Below are 25,190 nucleotides of genomic sequence, written 5' to 3' on the forward strand. Positions count from 1 at the left end.
TTGTGCGTCGTTGATGCAAGAGTACTGTCACTGAAAATACCACAAGTGATCAGGATACACGTGACATTTTTAAGTGCCTGATCACGTCACTCGAGATGTTCATTTCTTTAATTAATTATATTGTGTGTTACACGTTTAGTCAGTACAGTTGGAGTCGCCACCTATATAAGTGTTTGAGATTATGATACGCGGCCAAGACTTCAAAATCGGTGAGAGAGAGAGAGAGAAAGAAAGAGAGAGATGGTGAGGACAAGCTGCTGTGACAAAACTGGACTAAAGAAGGGAACCTGGACGCCAGAAGAAGATATGAAGCTCAAGGCTTATATTACCAAGTATGGCTGCTGGAACTGGCGCCAACTTCCCAAGTTTGCAGGTAAATTACCTTACTGATCACTGTCCAAACAACACATACATATATAAAGGTGTGGGAAGAGTTGGCGCAAAGGTGAAAAGAATCAGGAATATTCAAGTTCGAATAGTCATGTTCAGAGCGCTAACTCACATGCTAATTCTTGGGGTCACGACCACTAATCTTGGGTGGAGCATTACCTAAGAAAAAAGAGAACAATGTAAGTCGTGATTTGACTAAGAGCTTTTTTCTTTTTTTCTTTTTTTTGGGTTTTTGAAGGACTATCAAGGTGTGGGAAGAGTTGTAGACTTCGATGGATGAATTATCTACGGCCAAACCTCAAAAGGGGCAGCCTCAGCAAGGAAGAAGAGGACATCATCATCAAATTACACGATTCACTTGGAAATAGGTTCGATCTATCTATCTCTTCAACTAAACCAAATTAACCCTCAGCAAATCAATTCATGTTTTCAACAAAAATTCATAAACCCATATTCATTTTTAGTTCATCAACACTTCCAGTTAGCACTCTGGGGAATTATATATTAATTTTAGTTATTTCTTGACTCTAAAATTTGTAGATGGTCTGCTATTGCCGCCAAGTTACCAGGAAGAACCGACAACGAGATCAAGAACCACTGGCACACCTATCTCAAGAAACGCTCAATCCACAAAGATGAAAATCCCATCTCTAATTCTCATCGTTCTAAACGCAAAAGTAGGAAAGAGAAGCGATCAAAAACAAGCATTGATGCTTCCTCCAACATTCCAACTCAACAAATCATCGAAAGCTCCCAATTATCGGCGCCACCGCTGCCACCACCGTCATCCATGGAATCATGTCCTTTGGTCACAGATACTACTGTCTCTCCCCTAGAAATGTTGGCTGAAACTGAGGAAAGTTTCTGGAATGAACCATTCTTCGAAGATAACTACGATGTCAGTGTCGGATTCTTGTATTCGAATTCCCCGATGATTGGGGAAGAATTTATGTGTTCGTATGGATTATGTGAGGAGTATTACAATGTCTTCAACTGGTAAGGCCAAGTAAGTATATATATATATATAGGATATGTATTGAGAGAGAGAATGGAAGAGTAGAGAAAAATCTATTCTTCATATGTGCCAAGTTTTATATTTGTGTTAAAGAGTTGTTTGTAGTAAACATAAAAGTTCTCTTAACAACTTCTCACTTGTCATTGGTTTCTTTCTATGTATGCCATAGAATGTGCATTTACACATTCTATGGCATACATAGTTGTGTTGAAGTGTACAAAACTTGAGACTTAATTAATTCTTTGGAAATTATTAAGTTAACATACATTTATACCCATTAATTATCACAAAGCTAGTAATTAGTTCCATACATAGACCAAATCATTGTCCCCTTAATATGCTTGAGCTCCAACTCATTAGTGCTTTTATTAGTTACTAGAAATTTTCCCTTATCAATGGTTTTGTGAAAACCTAACCCAATTTGCTCTTCGGATTTGCAATACAACAGTAGTTGCACTTCTCCTTTTCAATAGTATGTTAGAATGAAATAATGTCTGATAACAATATGCTTTGCTTAATTAACTAGGGAAAACAAGATTTTTCGCCATTGTAATAGTGAGTTCAATTATATATCACAATAGATCACCATATATATATAGCTTCTTACTTCTCACCAACTCTTCTAAAATTCTCTTTTACTAGATTGCTTGTTCAATTGCTAAACTAACTAAATGATACTTTTCTTAGTAGTAGATTGTGTCTCATTTTGTTGCTTCTTTGAACACCAAGAAAATTAATGTTGATCCCTCTTAAGTTATAGATAGAATGAATAAGGGCGAGAAGGAATGGAGTCTTTAAAAACTTTTATATAATAAAATTATATTATACTTACCTTAATAAGAAACTGACATTGATTAATTAAAATTTTAAAAACCACTTGAATGAGAAACAACTTGATTTTTGATATATTTTACCAAGAAAAAGGTTTTCTAAAAATTGAAAAGTTACTATTAATATGAATGAACTCGTGATTATTCCATTGGCATTTCTTACCAACTAAGGGAAACAATGAGAAAAGGGTAGCACCACCCCTGATCATGCCAAAGAAGGACGCTATTGAGAAGGAATTCTTCATATTGTTCTCCCTCTCTTTCGATGCATTTGGTCATTTTGTTGTTCTTTGATTTTGTTCTCTTGATACTACATGAGGCCCATGGTCTTGCTAAAGATGGTCACCTCAAGGATATTTATGTGTCGAGGTTGGCGACTACCTATCGACAATGGTGGTTGGTCACCATGTGACGAGGCTTGTGAGGAGAAGGTAACCTCGACACCATTTGTGTTAGAAGCCCACGATGGTATAGTGAGGGTCTCTTGTCAGATCTCTATGTCACCAGTTTTCTTCCTTCGCACTCAATTCAGGCTTGCCTTTCGTATTGTAGACTTTCTTAGGGCTTACTGGAGTTACAAGGGCTTCTTTAAGCCATGGCTCTTCCAATTTCAACAGAGAATTAGAGCCTTTTCCCAAGGGAGTTCAACGTTCCTCCCAACTGTTGGTGGATCAGTTTAACACTCAACTGCTTACATGTTATCGTTGCCTCAAAATCCACTGGGATATCCTAGCGATCTTTGATGGGCTCATCCTACTCTACCATGAGTCAAAAGGTGGAATCGTGTAACACTCCGTTTTTTTTCAATCGTGCGTTAACTCGGGCTTTTAGAAATATATATTTTTTTTAAACATACATTCAACATAAATCCTGACAATCCCAATTCATCTTCTCCGCATATCAAACTTAATAATTAATAAGTTAAGACAGGTGACATTATCATAAATACGAAAATAAAATCGAAATCTCAAATGGTACATAACTACAAGCACTTAATTTATAACATTGAAATCGTATCATTATTTTAATCATAACCTCAAAACATAATTCATAGAGTCTCATCTCTCAGAAATAACAACTAAACACCTCAAACATAATCAAAAGATATGCTAAAGATCTAATATGTAAGATAATGGCTGCATCTCGAAAACTTCATTTCCCTTGGCATCGTTGCTTTCACCTAGAACGTTTGAATATTTTAGGAACATAGTCCAAATTAGATGCTGAATCATCTAAGTGAGAGTTCAAAAATATTTTCATGAATATATGTAAGACCCATGAACAATCTGACATATCCTGACATATCCTAGCCTAAAAAAATCCCACACAGCACTTATAATCAAGAAAAAATGCAATCTCTTTAAAGGCAAGACAACCAGATCGACATATTGGCATAACACAATCTTGCTTAAGAGGGACAACCTCAATGCATGAACACGGGCATCACCCCTATATCATGTTAGGTATTACGTTCCCACACAAAAGTATTCTGAATCTCAAGACAACTCTGGCCATAAGATGATCAACACTATCCCCGAAATCAACGTCCACCTAGACAATAATGCTATTTCTCAAAGAAATCTGGGGTGGTATCCACTCTCAGCCCTGCCACTTGAATACTGTAGGGTGAAATCCATCTCAGCCACATCCCAAGTAGGTCACATAGTATTAATCTTTGGCACACATCTCGAGTGTTATTACTCAAGTGCCACACACAGATTAATAACTCATATCCCACATGGACAACACATAAACATATCAATGCCACATACCATGATTCGATGCATCATTTAAAACTAACATTTTCATGCATATAATTTAAAACACAAAATTAATTGCACATGTAAATAACTGCTTTGGATGAACCATCCATATGAAAATAACCATTCACATGCAACAAAACCAGTTTTTGGTAGAATCACTCATAATAAACCAAGTTTGAAATAGAAATTTTCACATTCAACAAAATAGTTTGTAGTAGAACTACTCACAATAAATCAAGTTTTTAAATAAGAAGACTCACATGCAATAAACTAACTTTTTCGATAAAACTACTCACAAGTCAAAGCCATTTGTATAAATCAAGCCAAATTTTGATGGTAAACTACTCATAATAAATAGAGTTATTTGGCGAACACTCACCTTAAATGTAATTCAAAATACCTCGAAATTCAAGCTCAAGTTCAACTCTAGTGTCAAGCTTTTAAATGCTAAATTTCGAGCCCCAACATATTCCTCGAGTTTCAAATAAGTTTTTAAAATTTGTCAAAAACTTTCTACTAATTTTTCCTCTCTTTCTTTTTCTTTTTCTTCTCTCCTTTTTTTCTTATCCTTCTCTTTCTCTTCTCACTACAAAAAATCCGTAATTTAGTGACAGATTTAACAAAGTAATTTTTTCGTCTCTAATTAGAGACGTCTCAATAACGAATAGTCCATCGCTAAAATTTAGCAACGGATCTGTGATGGAATGTTGTATTGCAAAATTTTTTTATTTTTTTTAAATTTAGCGACGAAATATTTCGTCACTAAATAATTTTTAATAGTTTTATTAAATTTTTAAATTTAGCGACAAAATATTTTGTGGCTAAATAAAAAAATTAAATTAAAATTAAAATTATTTAACGACGGAATATTCTGTCGCTAAATGATTTAAAATTTAAATTAAATATTCCGTTGCTAAATAATTTTAATTTATTTTTTTTAATTATTTAGCAACGGAATATTTTATCGCTAAATAACTAAAAAATTTAATTTACTTTTACTTTTTTAGCAACGAGGTTATCCCGTCGCTAAATTTTGTATGTTTTATTTAATTTATTTTTATTTTTTACCGACGGGTGTGATGTCATCGCTAAATTTTAATTTTTTTATTTAATTTATTTTTGCTTTTAGCAACGGGTGTGACCCCGTCACTAAATTTAATTTTTTTTTACTTAATTTATTTTTTTTAGTGACCGGGGTTATCTCGTGGCTAAATTTTATATTTTTTTATTTTTTATTTAATTTATTTTTATTTTTTAGAGACAGGTGTGACTCGTCGCTAAACTTAATTTTTTTATTTATTTTATTTTATTTTTTAGCGACGAGTGTGATCCCGTGGCTAAATTTTAATTTTTTTCTTTATTTCTTTTTTAGCAACAGGGTTATTCTATAGCTAAATTTTGTGTGTTTTATTTATTTTATTTTTATTTTTTAGCAATAGTTGTGACCTCATCGTTAAAATTAATTTTTTTTATTTAATTTATTTTTATTTTTTAGAGACTGGTGTGACCCCTTCACTAAATTTTATTTTTTTATTTAGTTTATTTTTATTTTTTTTTGCAACAGGGTTATCCCGTCGTTAAATTTTATATTTTTTTATATAATTTATTTTTATTTTTTAGCGATGGGTGTGTCCCCTCGCTAAATAATAAAAAAGTAAATTTAAATTAAATATATTTAAAAAAATTAAATATAATTAAAATATTAAATTAATAATAAAAAACTTTAATGACAGTACTAATCCGTTGTTAAAAAAATAAATTAAAAAATAAAAATTATTAATTATGTATTGAACAAAGATTAAATAAAAATTAAAATCCTTTACAATTAAATGCATATTTTATATATTTTATTATAAACCAAAATAAGTAAATTGATATGAAATTGTAAATTTTATAATAAGAAATATGGATTAAACTAATTTTTAATCAAATAAAACTTAAATATTTAAGAGATTAATTAATTATAATATTTAAGTGGTACATTAGTTGAATTAAAATTTACAACATCTTTTTTTTAAGTATTAATTTATGAATTTAAAAGATTTAAATTTAAAATCTTAATTTAAATTAAAATTAAAACAGCTGGCAACTAAATGTAGTATATAATTAATATGTGTAATGTATGTGATAAAGAGGCTCACAGATCGGATGGTCGCACGGGGGACCAGGGATTGAAACTAAGGGGGAGAAAATAGTGTGTTGGGATTAATTTCCCAACTCTACATATGGCGGCTTAAGGGGTAGACACTTGGTGCGTAGCAATAGCACCACCTGGTGGCAGGGGCACGTGCACGTGTTCACCTTGAAAGCCCCATAATTATTTTATTTTTTTAAAATAAAAGTTAGCAACGAAAGCTATTTTGTTACTAATTAGCGAATTCTAATTTATTTAATTTTTTATTTTTTTTATTTTTATTATGTATTAGTGACGAAAAATTTTCAGTCGCTAAAATAATATTTAATTTTTTAAATAATTTTTTTTTAATCAGCGACAGAAATTTTCATCTTTGATTTGTGTCGCTGCTAAATTCCGTCGTTAAAATTTAACGACGCCATTTTTAGTCATGGGAAGCTGCTCGCTAAATTTTTTAGCGATGAATTTTGATATTTTAGTGACAAATATTTTCATTATTAAATGTTATTTTTCTTATAGTATCTTTCCCAGCCTTCTGGCCTATCCGCCTAAGCCTATTTATACCTTGTCTTAGACTTGGGCTCCACACATATACACATATTAAATGCAGCATCCTTGCCCACCACTCTTATTTATATATATTATATTATATTTCTTGTAGAATCCTTGTCAATCACGCGCTCACTCACACACATATATATACATATAATTTATATAATATTCTATGCATAATATATATGTATAATTTATTAAAATTATAAAAATTATGTATAAATCCCTCAATTAAATTCTTAATCCCACTTTAAACATTGTATAATTGCAATTATATCATCAAATATCAATTTCATTTAGATTAAAATACTAAAATTTTAAAATTAATAACTCAAAATTATTCAATAAGTACGTTTTTGCCCTAGTGTTCTCACGGGACTATTGTTTCATCTTAAAACTACTTCAAGATTAATGCTTACATAAAATTAGAGCTCATTTAAGGTTCCGTTAACTTTTCGAAAGTTCCTTACAACCATTCGATTTTTTTAGGCTGAATCATAGTTGTACCAAAAATTATCTCTTATTTGATTTTTTTCGGTGTCATAAATCTCACCTCAAGACGTTTGTCGTTGTTACACCTTTTTCTTTAGACATCTAAGCTCCATAATACCCTTGCAGTCGATTTGACGACTTATTTTTTCTATCAAACAAATATTTTACGACCAAACCTCAAAAGTTCCATGCAACAGAAGAGAACGAAGCTGGTGGATTCTAGTTTTGATTATGCTCTAATACTATAAAAGTAATTGAACGAGCTTAATTTTAATTTCATTAAGAGTATTCACAAGATAAATACAAGCAGTAAAATATTTGTTATAATAGTATAGGAGAAAAATCAGAAAGAAATTAAATATTCTAAAGGAGAAAGAATTCTAATATACGTAAACGTAATATGTTAAATATATATATTGAGATAATAATATCACGAAGATATATTATTTTGATAGCACACAGAATATCTTAACATTTCATATTTTATCCAAATCAGTGTCAAGCTTGGAACAACTAAGTATACACTGTACACTGCACTTGGAACAATTATTGTGCTTATTCTTGGGTTGGGTTGGGGGTAAAGCCAAACCATCCAAAGCCAAACCATGTCCATCCAGATCATCAGCGTCAAGCTTGGAACAAGTGAGTATACACTGTACACTGCACTTGGAACAATTATTGTACTTACTCTTGGTTTTACATTGGCACATGGTTAAACCATACACTGCACGTGGAGGTGGCTGTGCGACAAAGAGTGGTGTCATGTGTCAAATCATTCAACGCACCGTGGCCTCACGATGTGTCAAATTGCTTTAATTTTTACGCAACGTGTAATCAATAGTCTGCGAAACTCAATAATTTGGCATTTTTCACGTTACAAACATTTTGTTTTTTTCTTGGGATTTCACGTGGAGGCGATAGCTGAGCGATAGGATAGGAAAAGATACAAAAAAAAAAAAAAAAATTATACTTTATTAAATACGTTTATTTTTAAAAAATAAATTTATTAAACAGATACAAATTAAGAATAATTTAAAAATATGAAATGCATGCATAGAAGTCTCTTGGAAAAGGGACATCACGTGTGACATGGCAAAAGGCTATAAAAATTTTTAAAAAAATTAAATTTTTGACGTCTCCTCAACTCTTTCTCTCTCTCTCTAGTGTTTTCTCAACTCCCTCTCTTCTCTCTCTTCGACTATGTTTCCTCTAGCGTCGCATTTCTCTTTTTGGCATCTCCTTCGTCTCTTCCAACTACATTTCTTCAAATGTCTCATCTCTCTCTCTTCAACAACTCATCAACTTCATTTCTATTTGTAACTACGTCACTTCAAATTCGACGGCATCTCCAATCTCCATCTTTCTCTCCAATTGTATCTCCTCAACTCTCTTTCTCTTTTCGATGATGTTTCCTCAACTCCTCTCTATTTCTCTCTCTTCGATTGTGTTTTCCCTCGTGAATTTGGAATCTTAAAGCGGTTGCTACTCCATGTACTTGTCAACAAATATATTAAACGTAGGAAGAACACAGCATCGTGCAAGCCATGCTTGATCAATGAATAGCCAAGCAAATGTAAAACTCAAATGTGAGAGTTGCTTCAAACACTATAACCATTTCATTTCAATCATAAATCTATATACAAGTATTTACATTTGTAGAAATGAAAACCAAAAACCCTATAATTTGCAGCAACCAAGAAAAAACACAATATCCAAAACTCACTAAAAACAAAATCATCAGACAAGCAATCATTCAAGATGCAGTCACTAGACTCACTAGACGCATACAAACCTCAACCTTTTTACCCAATTCTTGTGCTACCCCATTAATGGATGTCACTATTAGCTTCTGAATTGGTTGTAGCTGAATGGTGTTTTTGTTAGGTTTGAAATGCTATGGCACGCACTAAAAGGGGGTGAATTGGGTAATTTAAAAAAAAATTGAAACTTGAAATCATTTTGATGAAAAATAAAAATTTAATACAAATTAGGATAATGAAATGCTAGCGATAATAAACAAACCAAATAACATGAGCTCAAGATAACACAAAAGATTTATAGTAGTTCGGCTTAAACCAAGCCTAATCCATTACCTTAACTCCTCACTAAGGATTTAACAAACCAATCCAGTATAACCTCCTACTTGACCCCAAGTAGGCCCTTTAGTTCAAAACTAGGAATTACAATCTCCTACTTACACAAGTAAGCCTTCTAGCTATACAAGTTAGGAAATACAATAGTTGAATAATAAGAGAGAATCTAAGAGATGAATCTCTTAGTTACAATAATCTCTTAAAAATAAAGTACAAGTCTTGAACAAGATAAATAAATTTTAAACCACAAATACAATTTGAGAAGATGAATAAATTTTACTAGCTCACTTCACTTCATTCTCATTCATTAGCTTTCTCTAGATCATCCATGACTTGTATTTATAGACATCCCAAAAGATCTTAGAAAAAACTAGCTGTTTGTAACCGTTGGGATTTGAAAAACTAGTTACTGGAAGCTTTCTACGAATAGATCTGTCGACAGATGAGGTGGGTTAGTCAACAGTTGCTAATTAAAATAAAGACTTAGTCAACAAATACAAGAATTTAGTCGATAGATGCAATTCATCTATTCTATTAGTCGACAAAGTAAGAGAGTTAGTCGACAGAGTGAAGGCATTAGCCAACGATTGAAAGCATGTAGTCGATAGATCACATTACAACATATTTATATTTTCTTTAATTTATATTTTACCTTCCATTTACTTTAATAGATAAATGTAAATAAGAAAGTACCCCCATTTGAATTCAATAAAAATATCTAAAAAATCAAAATGCATAACAACAAGAAAATAAAATTTTAATTTTAGTACAAATTTGTGATTTAACAATTTTATCACTCTCAAAATGCATACCTTCTATTTATTGAAAAATTCATTAAAAATTGTTTTAACAACAATAAATATTAGGTATCAAAATATCGAGAGATAGTTTTTCAAAATGAAAACATTTTCTTGTATATTTCCTTATAATGCTTCAATCTTCCAAACTTAGAAGTTAAACATCAAAATACACAATAGGATGATTGGACATTTTGCTTCATTTACCATTTGAAAAATTATTTAGGAGATTTTTTTAAATCTTAAAATTTGTTTGAGCAAATCTCCATCTATAAAAAATTATAAATAATTTGATTTTCATTTTAACAAAGCACTTGAAATTGATTTTTGTTTCCAAATCATATACTTTGATTTAGAGAATAAAACCATTTGATATTTTTCATCATCAGAACTAAACACAAGAGTAAAACCTCAGCTCTTTGGTTTTGATTCTTTGATAGTTGTTAATGGCGGTCAATCTTCTATTTTCATGTCTAGAACCTTATCATATTTGTCGTCGTTTGATACTAAGAATAAGAAAGAAGATGATTCTTCACAAGAGATACTGAAGAGAAAGATGAGACACAGCCGAAGAAGGCGTCAAAGAGAAAAAGATAGGAGGATGAGAAGTTGGAGGAAATGCAATCGAATGAGATGTTGAAAAGAGAGATGAGACATCGTTAGGAAGAGGAGGTGTCCTTGCTAAACACGCTCACTAGCACATGCTCTTACACAATCTACCGATTGGGCAAAAAATGTGTTTAATAATTGTACTTTTTTGGAGTAAATATGTCTAATTGGACGTTTTAAAATTTTGGGGTGTCATTGTATTTTTGATAAAGTACAAGGGTATTTTTATACCTTCTCCCTTAACAATTGATTAAGATTAAATATATTGTGATTTTGAGGTTGAGTGTCTAAATGGTGGCATTAACCAATATTATTACTTGGAGAATCTTATGGCATATAATTTATGATTTAGGTGAGTTAACTGGAGATTATTTTTTATGGGTAAATTTAGCATATCATTCTTGCAAGTTTGTCTAAAGTGCATAGCTCATTTTTTGTATTTTTAGAAATGGTACTGACTTCTCTTGAAGTTATTTACAGGACATCACATAATATCCAATTGTTAAATAATGACAATTAATTTTATTAAAAACCTCATAATAATCTCGTAATTAAAAAATTAAAAATACTAGTGATTAGTGTCAAACTGATTAGAACCTTCATTCCAAAGGAAATTGAAAATTTGTCAAAAAAATCATTTGAAAGTCAAAAAGTAGGTGGAAATTTGTTATTGGATTTCGATTGTAACCCAAATATCACATCTAGCCAGGGTTGCAATCGAGCAAACTTGAACTTCATTGAGCTCAAGCTCAACTCGATGAGTAAGAGTATGGGCTCGATCTCAAGCCTTAAAGCCCGGCTCGAGCTCGACTCAAGCTTTGCTCGTCAAGAAGCTTAACAACGGCTCGAAGTTGCAGGCAGTCGCAAGCGGTGAATGGGTTAGTGTTGCAAACGTCTAGCGGTCAGAGAAAGCAAATCGATTGGAGAGAAGAGGCACATGGCTAACGATTGCCTTTACTGGAGAAGGCGGATAGTCGCAGACACTAGAAGTCGCATGTCAGTCGATCGTCAGAAAAGATGGACAACAACAATAGATAATGTGGGTTGGTCGCAACACATAGTGAGAAGAAAGGGAAGGAGAAGCCATTGGTCGTCCCACCGGAAGGAAAATAAGATGAATAGGCATTGAAAAAGAAGAAGAAGAACATGCACTAGAAGGAGAAATAGAAGGAAAAGAAGAACAGACGTTAGAGAAAAAGAAGAAAATGATAGGAATAGACGAGGTTAAGGGAATGAGAGAGGAGAGGAAAACAGGAGAGAAGAATGGAGTTTCTTGGAGATAGTGTCATACTTGAGATTTTGGGGCCCTGAGGCGAACTATAAAAATAAGCCCCCGAATCAGCCACGAGGGCGACATGGCAAGAACGAGTCACCAAGCACGCGAGTCGGCGAGGGTGTGAAACGGCGATGGAGCGAGAGAGAGGCAGTGAGAGAATGAGAGTTAGCCACCGACCATTAGGGCGAGGCGAGTTGGCGAGGGTAAGGCAAGCCGACGAGGGCGAGTGACTAAACAGAGCAACGAGATGCGAGATAGCTAGGGCGAGAGTGAGAGGGTGAGCGCGAAGGGTGACGGAGCAACGAGAAAAGTGAGATGCAGCGAGCAACAGAGTAGTGAGAAGCGAGGGCGACAGAGCCAGAGAGGCAAGGCAGTGAGCGAATCAGTGAAAGCAAAAGAGAGAGAAAGGTAGGGGCGAAGCTTTACAGAGAGGAAGGGAGTGGGCGACTAGACCTGGGCAGTGGACCCTTACAAAGAGGGAGGTTTCCAATTTATGTGCCCCCAAATAGTCAAATTTTCATAGGCCTTAAGGCAACCGCCTCATGGGCCTCATGAAAGGTCTAGCCTTGCTTGGATAGGCCGTCCATTAAAATCCAAATAATGAATACATATGATATAAATATAATGATGATATGTATGTATATGTAATAATGTTAATTAAATAATATATTTATAAAATATACATATATTATCTAATTATAAAATAATATATTTATAAATTATAAATAAATTTATTAATGTATTTATAAATGAACCTGTTTTCATGAACTAATCATAAACTTCTAATCAAACCAACTTACGACCCTCTAATCAAACTAGCTCATGAGATAACAAATCGAATATACTAAATTCAAACTTGACTGGTTTACAAATCGATGTTCAAATTTAAACTCAAGTTTGGATTATTTACCTTAACGAACGAGCTTTTATCGAGCCACTCACGAACGGCTCGATTTATTTACAATCCTACATCTAAGTTTTGATCAAAACCCTCGCACACGCATTTCGTGTGGAACTTTACAACTAACACGTGACCTAATTTTTTATGTTTCAAAAAGTAAAAATATTCTTTTCATATAATTTAAAAAACATCTGTGTGATATTTTCTACTACAAAGTTGAAAAATTGAGGATTATAGTTTTAGAAAACGTTTTCTATTTTGAACTCTAATTTTATAACTAAAATATGTTCTTATGTTTTAAAAAAAATCACAAAATTCATATTTAGAAAATTTACAAAACATCAAAATAATGTTTCCTAATTCATAGCATAAAGTAGAAAATTTAGCTAATTGAATTTTTTATTTTCTAATGAGAGGTTCAATTATTCTAAAAAAAATAAAATTTTCTACAACTAAACAGGCCTAAATTTTTTATTTTCTAATTAGAGATTCAATAATCCAATGAAATATTGAAGTTGAAAACACCAAAGTATTTTCTACAACTAAACAATCACCTTTTCATCTCCTATTAAATGGCCTTTTTTTTAGCTATGCCATAATTAATGTGGCAAGGGATGACTGACCCATTTGTGATAAATGTGACTGGAAACATTAATTTGGAAAGTCTACATGAATAAATAAGTTAGCATCTCTTACAGCTTCACTGCACGGATAAAACACTATTGCAAAATCTCAATTACCACCCTAAGATTTGATGTAATTGCAAGAAGCACCTCTTATGTTCTGAAAATAGCAAAAACCTCCTCTTTTGTAAGTGACCATTTTATGCTTCATTCTCTCTCTTCTTTCCTCTCTTTCTCTCTTCTCTCATTTCTCTTCTTTGAATTTAGAAAAAGAAAAAAGAAACAACTAGTGGTTCGTTGACGGCTGACAATCATTGAATTCAAAAATAAAAAAAACACGAAAGATTTTTGGGTTTCACCACAAGTTCATTTGCGATAACACTAGGTGTTAGAGGTTCATATATTAAAAACTGAAATGTTAACAAGAATTCACTACACACACACGTGCACATAAAAAATAAATATGTTGCAATCATCATTGTCATGAACAATTGACACTGTTTTAGCTATGAATGATCACCGTCTCGTCACCATAAATGAAGATCCACGGTAGATTGGGAAAGAAAAAGATCTTAAAAAAATAGAGAAAAAAATGAAAAAAGACGAGAAAGTTTTAAATATACAAGTATGTATATCATTTTTTAATATTTAACTTGATTGTAATATAACATTAAATCTCTTAAATACTCGTCATATTTCTTAAAATTTTAAAAATAATTTTTTTTGACGTTATCCTAAACCTCAAGTAGTATATGTATTTTCTCAAAAAGTATTTAACCAAAAATATTTCTTGTTTTTTATCATGTACCTAAGGGCACATAATAAAAGAAGCCTTGGGAGATGAAGGTTATAGGAAAAAGAAAAAAAAAAGGGTGAACTTTTAATATTATAATAAATTTTCAATTTTTTAACAATAGAGTGAACTTTATGTTTAACTTTATTTTTATCAGTAATATATTTATTATTCTTGGAATACAATAATTAAATTTATATATCTTAGGAAACAGCTTGGTAGAGTCTGGCAAAGAAATGGGAAGTAAGGTCCATGCTGGCAAAAGAGATTAATGGGTGTCTAGCTAGAACATAGCTTGATCTGCTATCTGGGAGAGCAGGTTCCTCATAGTGACACTCGATCTGTTGTTCGGGACAGCAAAGAGAGTACCTTGAGACTTCAAATGCTTAGTAAGTCCTCAGAAGACTTTATCCTCGAAGACTTGGGTCTTCGGCTAACTAGTCTTCAAATGGATCTGCAACATAAACTAGTCGAAAAGGCATGTATGGAGCTCTCCCACGCAAACTTTTCAATGTTTATGTCAGACGATGTTATGGTGTAAAATAAAGTATGTATGTATAAATGTTGTGTGAGGCTTCAGGTGAATGTCTTTGGATAAGAGGCTCTGAATGAGAGTCTCTGGATGGGTTTGGTATTAGACTTGGATTTGAGTCTTCAAATCCTAAATTTGGATCTTTTCTCTCTTAGCATGTACCTGATGATATTTACAAGCGTTGATGGTGGGGGTCATGTCACACGTGGGATGTATGTATAACCAAACTCTTTGGGAAAAAAAATGCAACAGATGGGGGCGAAAGGCCTGAAAGTACATTTGGGGATGAGATACCCAAAAAAGAATCATTCGGATAAGGTCTCTTCGAAGACTCTAAGTCATTAGGAGAGTTGGGCTTGAAAAGCGCTTCAAATAAGTCTTGGGCTTAGACGAGCTTAAGGGCTTGGCTAGTTTAGAGACTCTGGAGTCATCTGGGTCTTTAGTCTTTTCGGATGCTTTTAAAATTTTTGAATTTTTGGATTTGATTTTTCTAAAATACCCCCCACAACAATACTAATTTTATAATAGCGTAATCCATTTGGTTGTGCCATTAAATATTAAGATAGACGATAACATCGACACATTATTGTATTTGTTTGGTTATATGTGTGTGTATATATATATATATGCACATATAGAAAAAAAAAATGTTATGACATTATAAAATTAAAATTAAATACAAAATTTTAAAATATTATTAAATATTTAAAATTTATTATAAAATTAAATCATAGCAAAAAGTTGAGTATCTTTGAAATAATTTACCCTATCATGAATTACCCCCTAAAAAGTTACCAAAAATAGACCAAAGATGCACTATAATTGACTCCCATAAAGTATGCCCTAAAAAATGCAGGCTTCAATCCTTAGATACCCTACTTTTATCCAATTCGACAATAACAGCATATCAAATTTTAATCTCATTAGGTAAAACCATTTTTAACATTTTACCCCTAACTAGAAAAATTGAATGTTATGAAAAATTTAGATATATTTACTTTTTATTGATTTGAAAATTATTTCCGATCATATATATATATATATATATATAAGCTTATTCCCAATAACTAATAACCACAAAAGAAAAAGATTTCTAAGTCAAGGAAAATTTATGCCACAAAAAATGGTGTATAAAATTTATTTAAAAATAAAAAAGTCCTTAATTATAGATTTAGCAATTGTAATCATTTGATCATTTAATTATAGGCCAAGTGTTAGAATTTGGGAACGCCAGTCACTTGGTGATATCTTGGCATATGGTCTATGGCCCACAAGCTCTCTCAAGTAAGTGGATATATAAGTACACTCACATGCCAATTTTTGCAAAAGTTAGGGTTTATCACTATCTTGGACTTATTTGATATAAATTTAAGTCCCGTTCATAATATTTGAAGGATATATTTTAATTAAATTTTTGGGAGTTATGCCCATTACGATACGTGATAAAATTTGTGTCTCTACACGTCACATGTAATTGATGCGATACTGTATTCATTATCTTATGTAATGGGATCCGAACAAATATCGTGTATCTCTTGTGATTGTTGTAGAGCTTCACCTATCACGTGAAAAAAATTTGACCAAATCGTGTGGTGTGAAGCAATTGACATGAGTTCATGAGATTTTATGAGATTAGTTGAGTAAATTTTGAGATTCTTATATTAAAAATAAAAAAAAATTAAAGATTGATTTTGAAAATTATTTCCGATCAGATATATAAAAGCTTATTCCCAATAATTAATAACCACAAATGAAAAAGACTTCTAAGTCAAGGAAAATCTATGCCACAAAAAATGGTGTATAAAATTTATTTAAAAATAAAAAATCCCTTAATTATAGATTTAGCAATTGTGATCATTGGATCATTTAATTATAGGCCAAGTGTTGGAATTTGGGTACGCCAGTCACTTGGTGATATCTTGGCATATGGGGTTTGGCCCACAAACTCTCAAGTGGATATATATATATAAGTACACCCCATGCCAATTTTTGTGCAAGTTAGTGCTTATCACAATTTTGGGATTATTTGGTATAAATTCAAGTTTGATTGATACTATGTGAAGAATATTTTTTAATTGAATTTTCGGGATCGTGTCCATCACGATGTGTGGTAAAATTTGTGCCGCTAAACGTCACATGTAATTGATGCAATACTGTATTTATTATTTTTTGTAATGGAATCTGAACAAATACCGTGTCTTGTGATTGTTGTGGGACTCCACCTATCACGTGATAAAAATTTGACTAAGTCAAGTAGTGTGAAGCAGTTGACATGGACTTTATTATATTAATTCAGTAAAATTTGAAGTTTGAAAAAAAAAAAAAAACTAAAGATTCATTATAGAGAGGGAGAGAGAGGAGTTGTGTAAATGCAAGCTGTGGAAAGTCTATATGGAAAGTCCATAGACTAAGCGCAGCAACAGGACTTGTGTAAACGCGGGCAATGGAAAGTCTATGGACTCAGCGCAGCAAAACAAACAGTAATCTAATAGAAATTGGATTGACCCCAAATAATTTAAGTCCTCGGTTAAGGCCTCTGGCTGGCACATAATAAAATTATTATTTTTTAATTTTATTATATAATAATATTAATTAATATTTTTAATAAATATTAATTAACAAAAAAATAACACGTCAGTAAATTTACAAACCCGACGAGTTAATGTAGAGTGCGATTTTGTTCACCCTTTTAATGGGGTCAACATAACTCTCAGTGCTTTAAGGGTTAAAAATAACAGAGAGACTGCATGAGGGATAATATTTGACTACCCCTCTGTTATTTTTAACCCTCAAAGCACTGAGGGTAATTTCTCCGTTATTTTTAACCCTCGAAAGGGTGAACAAGATAGCACTCGTTACTGTGGCACCGTCCGTCCCAAGACGACAAGGGCTGGCCCATTTCATTTTCACTTTCAAGTAGTGGGCACATCCATCACCATGTGTTTCGTGTGTTGTTTCAAACTGCTTTCATGTCATGGTGCCCTCATTCAAAGCTACACGTCAAGTCATTGTCTTTCTCTTTCTCTTATTTTCTTTCTCTTTTTCCCTTGTTATTTGTTGAATGCATGGGTATTGGGTACGTATTCAACAAAGAAAAATGGTTCCTCTTCTTTTGATTTTTTTTTCCCCCCCCACTTGAGTTCTTGTTAAAATGAATTTGCTCGTCTCATTTTTTTCGGTTCGTCGATTTAATTAGGGTAAATCTACGTTGTTATCAACGAGTTTCTAAAAAAGCATCGAGAAATTAAATGAATTTAATGACAAAATATAATGTTTTTTAGTCTCTCCAAACCCTTCGGGAGAGTTAGACTTTAATTAAATATCTATCCTTTTATTTTTTGAAAAAAAATATAAACCATTCATTTGGGAGAAATTTTACTCAATTTTGATATTTAGAGTGATTTTCGTGCATTAATGTATTGTATTACTTGTCATATCAATATAAATATATAATATATTAATATGAAGTATTATCTCAAATATCAAATTTGAATATACAAGCATTGGATAGCTACGACTTAATTGATACATACTATCATTTGTCGCCCTATTTAATTTTATAAATGTTATGGTTATGTGTCCTTTTCTAAAACTATTAGCGAAAATTTTTTTTTTTTAATTTATAAAATCAAAAATTATATTCAAAATATCCCAAATATATTACCAATTAGGGACTTGAAACTTTCAATCTTGTTGAAGATCAAACTATTTAAGTTCGAAAAATAGTAATTTTCAATTTATGATCCAATTTGACCTGGTTCGTGTAATTTTCAATTAAGTCTAACAATTTATGATCCAATAGTAATTTTCAATTAAGTGTATATATATATATATATGTATATACATTAAGCTATATATATGTATATACATTAAGCTCATATTAAATATGAACAAAATTAATTTCTTAGACTAATATAAACCAAACTGTGTCGACTTGGTCGTGTCTACTAACGTAGTGTTTGTTAAAATAAGGAAGATAAGAAAGTATCAAAATAAGTGCGGAATGATTTTCGGACCAAGATGTGGAATTATCAAGATAAGGTTGAAAAGTATTCCAAAATTTTTATCAAACTGTTTGTTAAATTCTTTGGAATGCATTAGAGGACATAAACGTCATTTTTTTCTTATATGTAGAGACCAATATATGTTTATCTTGAGAGGGAAGAGAGATATGCATATCTTGAAAAATCAAGATAAGAGGTCATAAGATGATTTTCTCAAGAATGGTCAAATAAGCTTAACAAATATGTTGAAAATGATAAAAATCTGAGATCCATCCCATATCTTAATTTTTTCACTTCATATCTTGATTAATTAACGCCTCCTAAGTAACTATGTAGTCTTTAATTTTTAAATTAAAATTTTTTTATTCTAATTTAGACTAACAGTGATACTATGTTGTCCACTAGCGAGCCACATAACATTTGTCGGCCAGTGAAGGGGGCCCACGCCCCCTTCACTGGCAGGTAGTAGACAACATAACATTCCTATTTAGACTAATTGCAACTTTTATTACCGGTCAAATATTATAAAACTATTTAAATATTATGGATAATGAAAATTAAGGATCGAAACCAATGAATCAAACCAAGTGTCCTAGAAGATATTTTATGGAAATAACCCTACAAATTAAAGTAGCCAATTAAGAACTCAATAAATAAATAAATATATATAAAAATATATTATTTACTCACTACAAATAACATAATATTTAACATGAATAAAATGAGAGAGGCGGCGGTCCACCCTCCCTCCCCCAAACACTCCCTGCATACCCGACGCAAGTAGAGTGACAGATCTGTATATATATATATATATATATTATACGCGTATTTGTTTACGTAACCTCGGAGAAGCCAACTATTGACTTCAAACCGCTTGTGCACGATGTGAAACCTTGGACTGGGAGAAGAGTGGGGCCCATATCCGTACGAAAAAAATGAAAATATGCTTTTCTTATTCTTCATAGACAGATAGATATATATATATATAATTAATTAACTGACGACCTCGATTGTTGGTCGGTGAAATTATCTTATAAATTAAAAAGCTTTGCCTGACTGCATGCCTTTTGCGGACTGCAGTGGATGCATGTGCGTGTAATGGGGAGGTGACGTAAGCGAGATGACGTAAGCAAGCGGACGTCAGCAGCATGCAAGATCACCTTTACAAGGGTTGACCCACGTCAGTTGCCACCGCTCATTAATCTCCCCCACCTGCCGGCCATGAAGCATGGAAGAAATTGCTCCCAAGGGTCCCCCATATTTATTATATATATATATATATGGGACTATTCATTTGGCCCCTCATAATTCATTATGATTGTTCAATCGATGGTTAGAATTTTTGAATTAATCATCCATTGGGTCTGAACACGCTCCAGGAAAAATGAAATTTAGCGACCGAAATCTCTATTTGGTCGCTATTTAATAGTTCCTAGACTAAATTCAAGTTAGCGATGAAATATAAAATTTGTCACTAAATTTCTCAAATGAACGGATTTCGTCACTAAATTTGTCTTCGTAACTATGGATTAGCTACAAATTAGTATTTTATCACTAATTTCATCTCTAATCTATCACAAATCTATCTAAATCCTTACGGTTACTAATTCGTCATTATTTAGTTGCTAACTAGCAATAACATTGTTTTTGACGTTAAAATCCTTCATTAAACTTCATTTTTCTTGTAATGACTTAATGATGGTTTTTGGGACCGACCACCATGTGCTACCTCTGCGACTGGACCTTGGGAATGGAACCTCAAACTTAGGGATGTCGGACCTTGGGTGTAGAACCTGCAAGACAATGGAGGGCCGGGGCTTGGATCCCCCAAGGTGGACTCCGATACTCAAATCAGTAGAGTAAATGCAAGTAGTCGTAAATGAGAGAGCTGTAGAGTTTGTCATACCTGGTGAGGACTCTTGTCCTTTTATATGTAGACCCGTTATGAGGTACCCGAGATAAACCCGTGTTGAGCGGGGGCACGACTCCCGAGGATCTCGGTCTAGGTGGAACGAGTCTCGCGGCTCGACCTGAATTTCTCGGGCTCCGTTCCGGATTGTTGACTTGCTACGTGTCAGTCTCTCAAGCGATCCACGTGGCGGGTAAGACTATTGGCGCGTAGGGGTATTTTGGTAATTTTAAACAGTACCACATCATGACCGTTTTATATTTTGTTTTTCTCATTTTTTATATAACTTTTTTTAAAAAAATATCATGTGTTATGGATTATGATTAGGGTTAGCATTGGGATTAGTTCGAAATTTGAATATTGAAAAGAATAATGATATTTTTAGTCTAAGTTTTCAAATAAATATGAGGTCAAATGAGATGACTGTAACTTTTTACGCAAGGGTTAAGTGAAGTTTCATTCCATCCGCCCTTTGTATTTTCAAACTTAATATCGTGATCCAAAAATAATGACAATAATAGGAAGGTAACGTCGTAAAAGAAAGAGATGAAAAAGTGGCTATGATTAACATTTCAAAATAATGAGTAAATAACATAATTGGTCCTTCAACTTTATATTATATTACAAAATAGTCCTTATATATCAATTTGTTTTATAACAACTATTAAAAGCCTATTCTCTTTGTTATTTTTAACTCGTTTTGAATTTTTAATTTTTCAGAACACAAAAAATGCGTTCATTTTTCTGTTTTCAAAAATAAGAGAAAATTTTATAAAGAAAATCCAAATCCAAAAATTTATAAAGAATGCATTTTGTTGTTTTGGGTGTTTTCTATGAAAACACACACAAAATACGAAAAACGCACATAGCCTCTCCCACCCCACCCCACCCCACCCTCCAATCTCACATCTCTTCACTCTCTCTCCCTCAAGCCTCAACCAAACGCTGCGTTCGCCATCTCCGTCGCTGCCATAAGCCATCGTTGACCTCGCCCGTCACTGCCAAAAGTTGCCATCGACCACTTCCTTCCCCAAATTTAACAAACCCCATCTCTTCTCTCTGTCTCTTTTCTTCTCTCCAAAACACTCAAAATTGCAAATGCGAAAACACAATACTACTTTCACCACCGCCGTCAATTGCATCCACCACTGCGACCATTGCCATCGATCACATCTGCCACTACGACCACTGCCGTCGATCACATTCGCCACTGTGACCACTACCGTCGATCGCGCCCACCACCAGCAGTGCGAGCCGCCATCGATCGCCCGTCGTCGCTTCCCTCGCATTAAGTCCAACATCGTCTCCTCTTTGTTCTACTGTCGAATGACCATCGCGCTAGCTACCGCCCACAGCCATCGATCAACAACCCCAGCCATTGCTGTCATTCAAATCGCGACTTCCCCTTCACCGATCATTACTTCCATATGTGATTGATTTTTGATGTGCCTCCTATCTTCTGTGTTTTGAATTCTTTTGTGATTTGATTTTTTTTTTATTTGAATATGAATATGTAATATAATTTTTTTTAATAATTTATAATTTATTAATAATTGTTTATAATTTATTGAATAAAATATTATAAAATGATATTTTTCAAAATTTCAAAGAAAACATATTTTCTATTTTTTTTAATTTTAAGAAACTATTTTTCAAAATGACTAAAAAAAATACGCGTTTTCAAAAATCTCAAAACAAACATTCAAAACATAAAACTGAAAATAAATTCAAAAATCAAAATTAAAAACTAAAATACAAAGAGAACTCAAAACTCAAAATTAAAAACTAAAACGCAAACAGAAGTCAAAATTAAAAACTGAAACACGAAGAAAATACCACCTAAACTCTTGATCTTGTTATAATTTTATCTCTTTAAAAATTCTCTCAAACTATAAAAAATTATCAAGTTGTAAATATATAAAAATAAGAAATAAAACAAAAAAGTATAAATTATTAGCAACAGACACTTAATATTTTGAAAATTCTTGTACAAATATACATATATTTATATATTTTACATATATATAAAATTTGCAGTAAAATAATTTTTGATAGGCAAAAAGAAAGATCTCTTTGATTTTAGCGGCTTAAAAGAAAATTCAGTAATTTCCACCGATAGATTCTTCCAACCACCATTGGATTCGTAGCAATGATTACCAGCGACAGCCGCTAACAATTATTACTTTTAATAATAATTGTTAATATTAAGATATTATTTTTTATATATAATAATTTTGTTATTATGTTCATTCATAATTACGTAACCTTTTATTATAACGATATAGAGACGTATCTCATTATTTTTAATTTAACAAAAATCTATTTTTGTGAAGCAAAATTATGCAAAAATTGTTAATGCACCTCTTAAAGGTCGAGAAAGTGTTGGTCATATTGGAATTAAGTAAAAAAAAAGCATACAAGTATCTAAAACTACTTTCATAGTCGACTTTTTATTTCTAAAATATGTCAAATATATATATAAATATATATTTTGCAACTTTGTCGAGAGTAATTTTTCTCTTCTTATGAGAAGTGTATTAACAATTTTTATAAAAAATTTCTTCCTTTTGGAATGGTTTTAGGTGGGTTTTTAGATGTTCGTTAGCTTATAGTTTGGTTAAAAATGAAAATGCTATTTAGACACTCAAGTTTAATATTTTTTATAATATTTTATATTTATATTTTATATTTTATGTCACATCAATATAAATATTGCAAGATATCAATGCAAGTCTCGTCACAATAATCAAACTTGAGGAGTAATACTATTTATTTAGACTATATCTAGATAAAAAAATAGTATTTATGGGTTAAAAAAATCTTTAGTAAATCTCTCTAAGACTAACATTAAATTTAATAAAAAATGATTTTTTTAATTTACCTAGAGTGTCTGAGTTTCGCCCGACTAATCTCCAAAGACGGATGATCTTCTCCCTGATGTATCCCCGAATAAATCCGGATGAAGACACAATCTATACACACCAATTCAAAAATTGGACATTCAGTATAATCTATGCAGAACTTAAATTTTTAACAAGTCTCCACACTGATTTAAACCTGATACTTTATGTAAAACTCCAAGTGTTTTACCACTGCACCATGTCCATGGAGACAAAATAAAAAAATAATTATTTTAGAACATATAAATAATGTTTTATGTGTCATATTACCCTCCTTTATGAATAAATGGTTTCCAAAACCTAAGTAAAAAATTAATTTTATTGTTGCTATTAGGACTCATCGTTTAAGAAATTAAAAAACTTAAAAAGGCCATTAAATTAATTAATATTTTAAATATTTTCTTATCAGTTTTCGTGTAATTAACCTAGCCAATAAGATTAAGACTTGATTTGTTACTTTTTTTTTTATGACTCGAAAATTCACACCAATAAAATTTATTAAATTTAAGTTATAGCTGGTCCAATCTTAATCTTCTTCCTCAACGATCATGATGAATTCACTTGAATAAGGTTGCAAACAGAGTCGACCCTGGCCCAGGGCTACTAGGGCTCCAACTCAGGGCCCACAATTGAGGGGCCCAAATTTTTTTTAAGGTATATGTATATGTGTATAAAATTTTTAAAAAAAATTAACAAAAAAAATCTTGTCAAAAGAAAATTTTATTGCTATTTTTATTTTGTAGATACATGTGATGATTTTTTTTTGTTTCGATTAATTATGGATGATGAAAGTAGGGGTGTCAACGGTTCGAATTGGTCCGATTCTATAAGAATCTAGTAACCGAACCATTTTTAACAGTTCAAAAAAATAAGGACCGTAACCGAACCATTATATATATAAAATCAAACCATGACCAATCAATCACACTGGATCAGTTTTAGTTTGGTTTTGATTCTATCCAATTAACATTTAACTTCTAAACATTTTCACAAAATATGAAATTACAAACAAATTTATTAATTAAAATAAACTCATAACTTCATTAATACTTCAAGTTTTGAATTAAAAGTAGAACAAAATAATTCATAGACTATCTCATCAAATGAAATTACATCCATTTATTATAGCAATAACCCATAAAAGCCTAGAAATAAAAGAATTCATGAATCTCGCTAGTTTCCTAAGAAGTAATATTATTTATGCATATGTATAAATATATATATATACCAAAAAATTATAATATATATAAGTATAATTTCGATTTCGATTCTGATTTGGTTCGAACCATGGTTTGAAAAAAAAAATCAGTAACCAAACCAAATATATCGGTTCTTAATTTTTTAGAACCAGAATCTAACCATTGAACCATAGAACCAATCCAAAAGGCAAGGTTCGATTCGATTTGGTCCAGTTCACCGATTTTCGAATATTTTTTGACACCCCTAGATGAAAGGAAGATTGATCAAATCAAGAAATGTTTACGGAGATTCGGGAGGAAGTATGTAGACTCGAATATGTAGTTTTTATTTTTTAATGTAATGTTTACAATGCTAGGTACTCTTTTTTCTTTATTTAG

The 25,190-nt window shown here is 32.0% G+C and overlaps 1 protein-coding gene across 1 annotated transcript; it reads left to right on the forward strand.

The window, feature by feature from the left end:
• The first annotated feature begins 217 nt into the window (after nucleotides 1-217).
• LOC127811957 (transcription factor MYB15-like) lies at nucleotides 218-1,528 on the forward strand. Its single transcript, XM_052352177.1, has 3 exons — nucleotides 218-373; nucleotides 629-758; nucleotides 931-1,528. Exons 1-3 carry the CDS (start codon nucleotides 241-243, stop codon nucleotides 1,388-1,390), a joined length of 723 nt encoding a protein of 240 aa, XP_052208137.1. The 5' UTR covers nucleotides 218-240; the 3' UTR covers nucleotides 1,391-1,528.
• The last annotated feature ends 23,662 nt before the right edge of the window (nucleotides 1,529-25,190 follow it).

The sequence above is a fragment of the Diospyros lotus genome, chromosome 10 (genome assembly GCF_014633365.1).
Source record: "Diospyros lotus cultivar Yz01 chromosome 10, ASM1463336v1, whole genome shotgun sequence".
NCBI lineage: Eukaryota > Viridiplantae > Streptophyta > Magnoliopsida > Ericales > Ebenaceae > Diospyros > Diospyros lotus.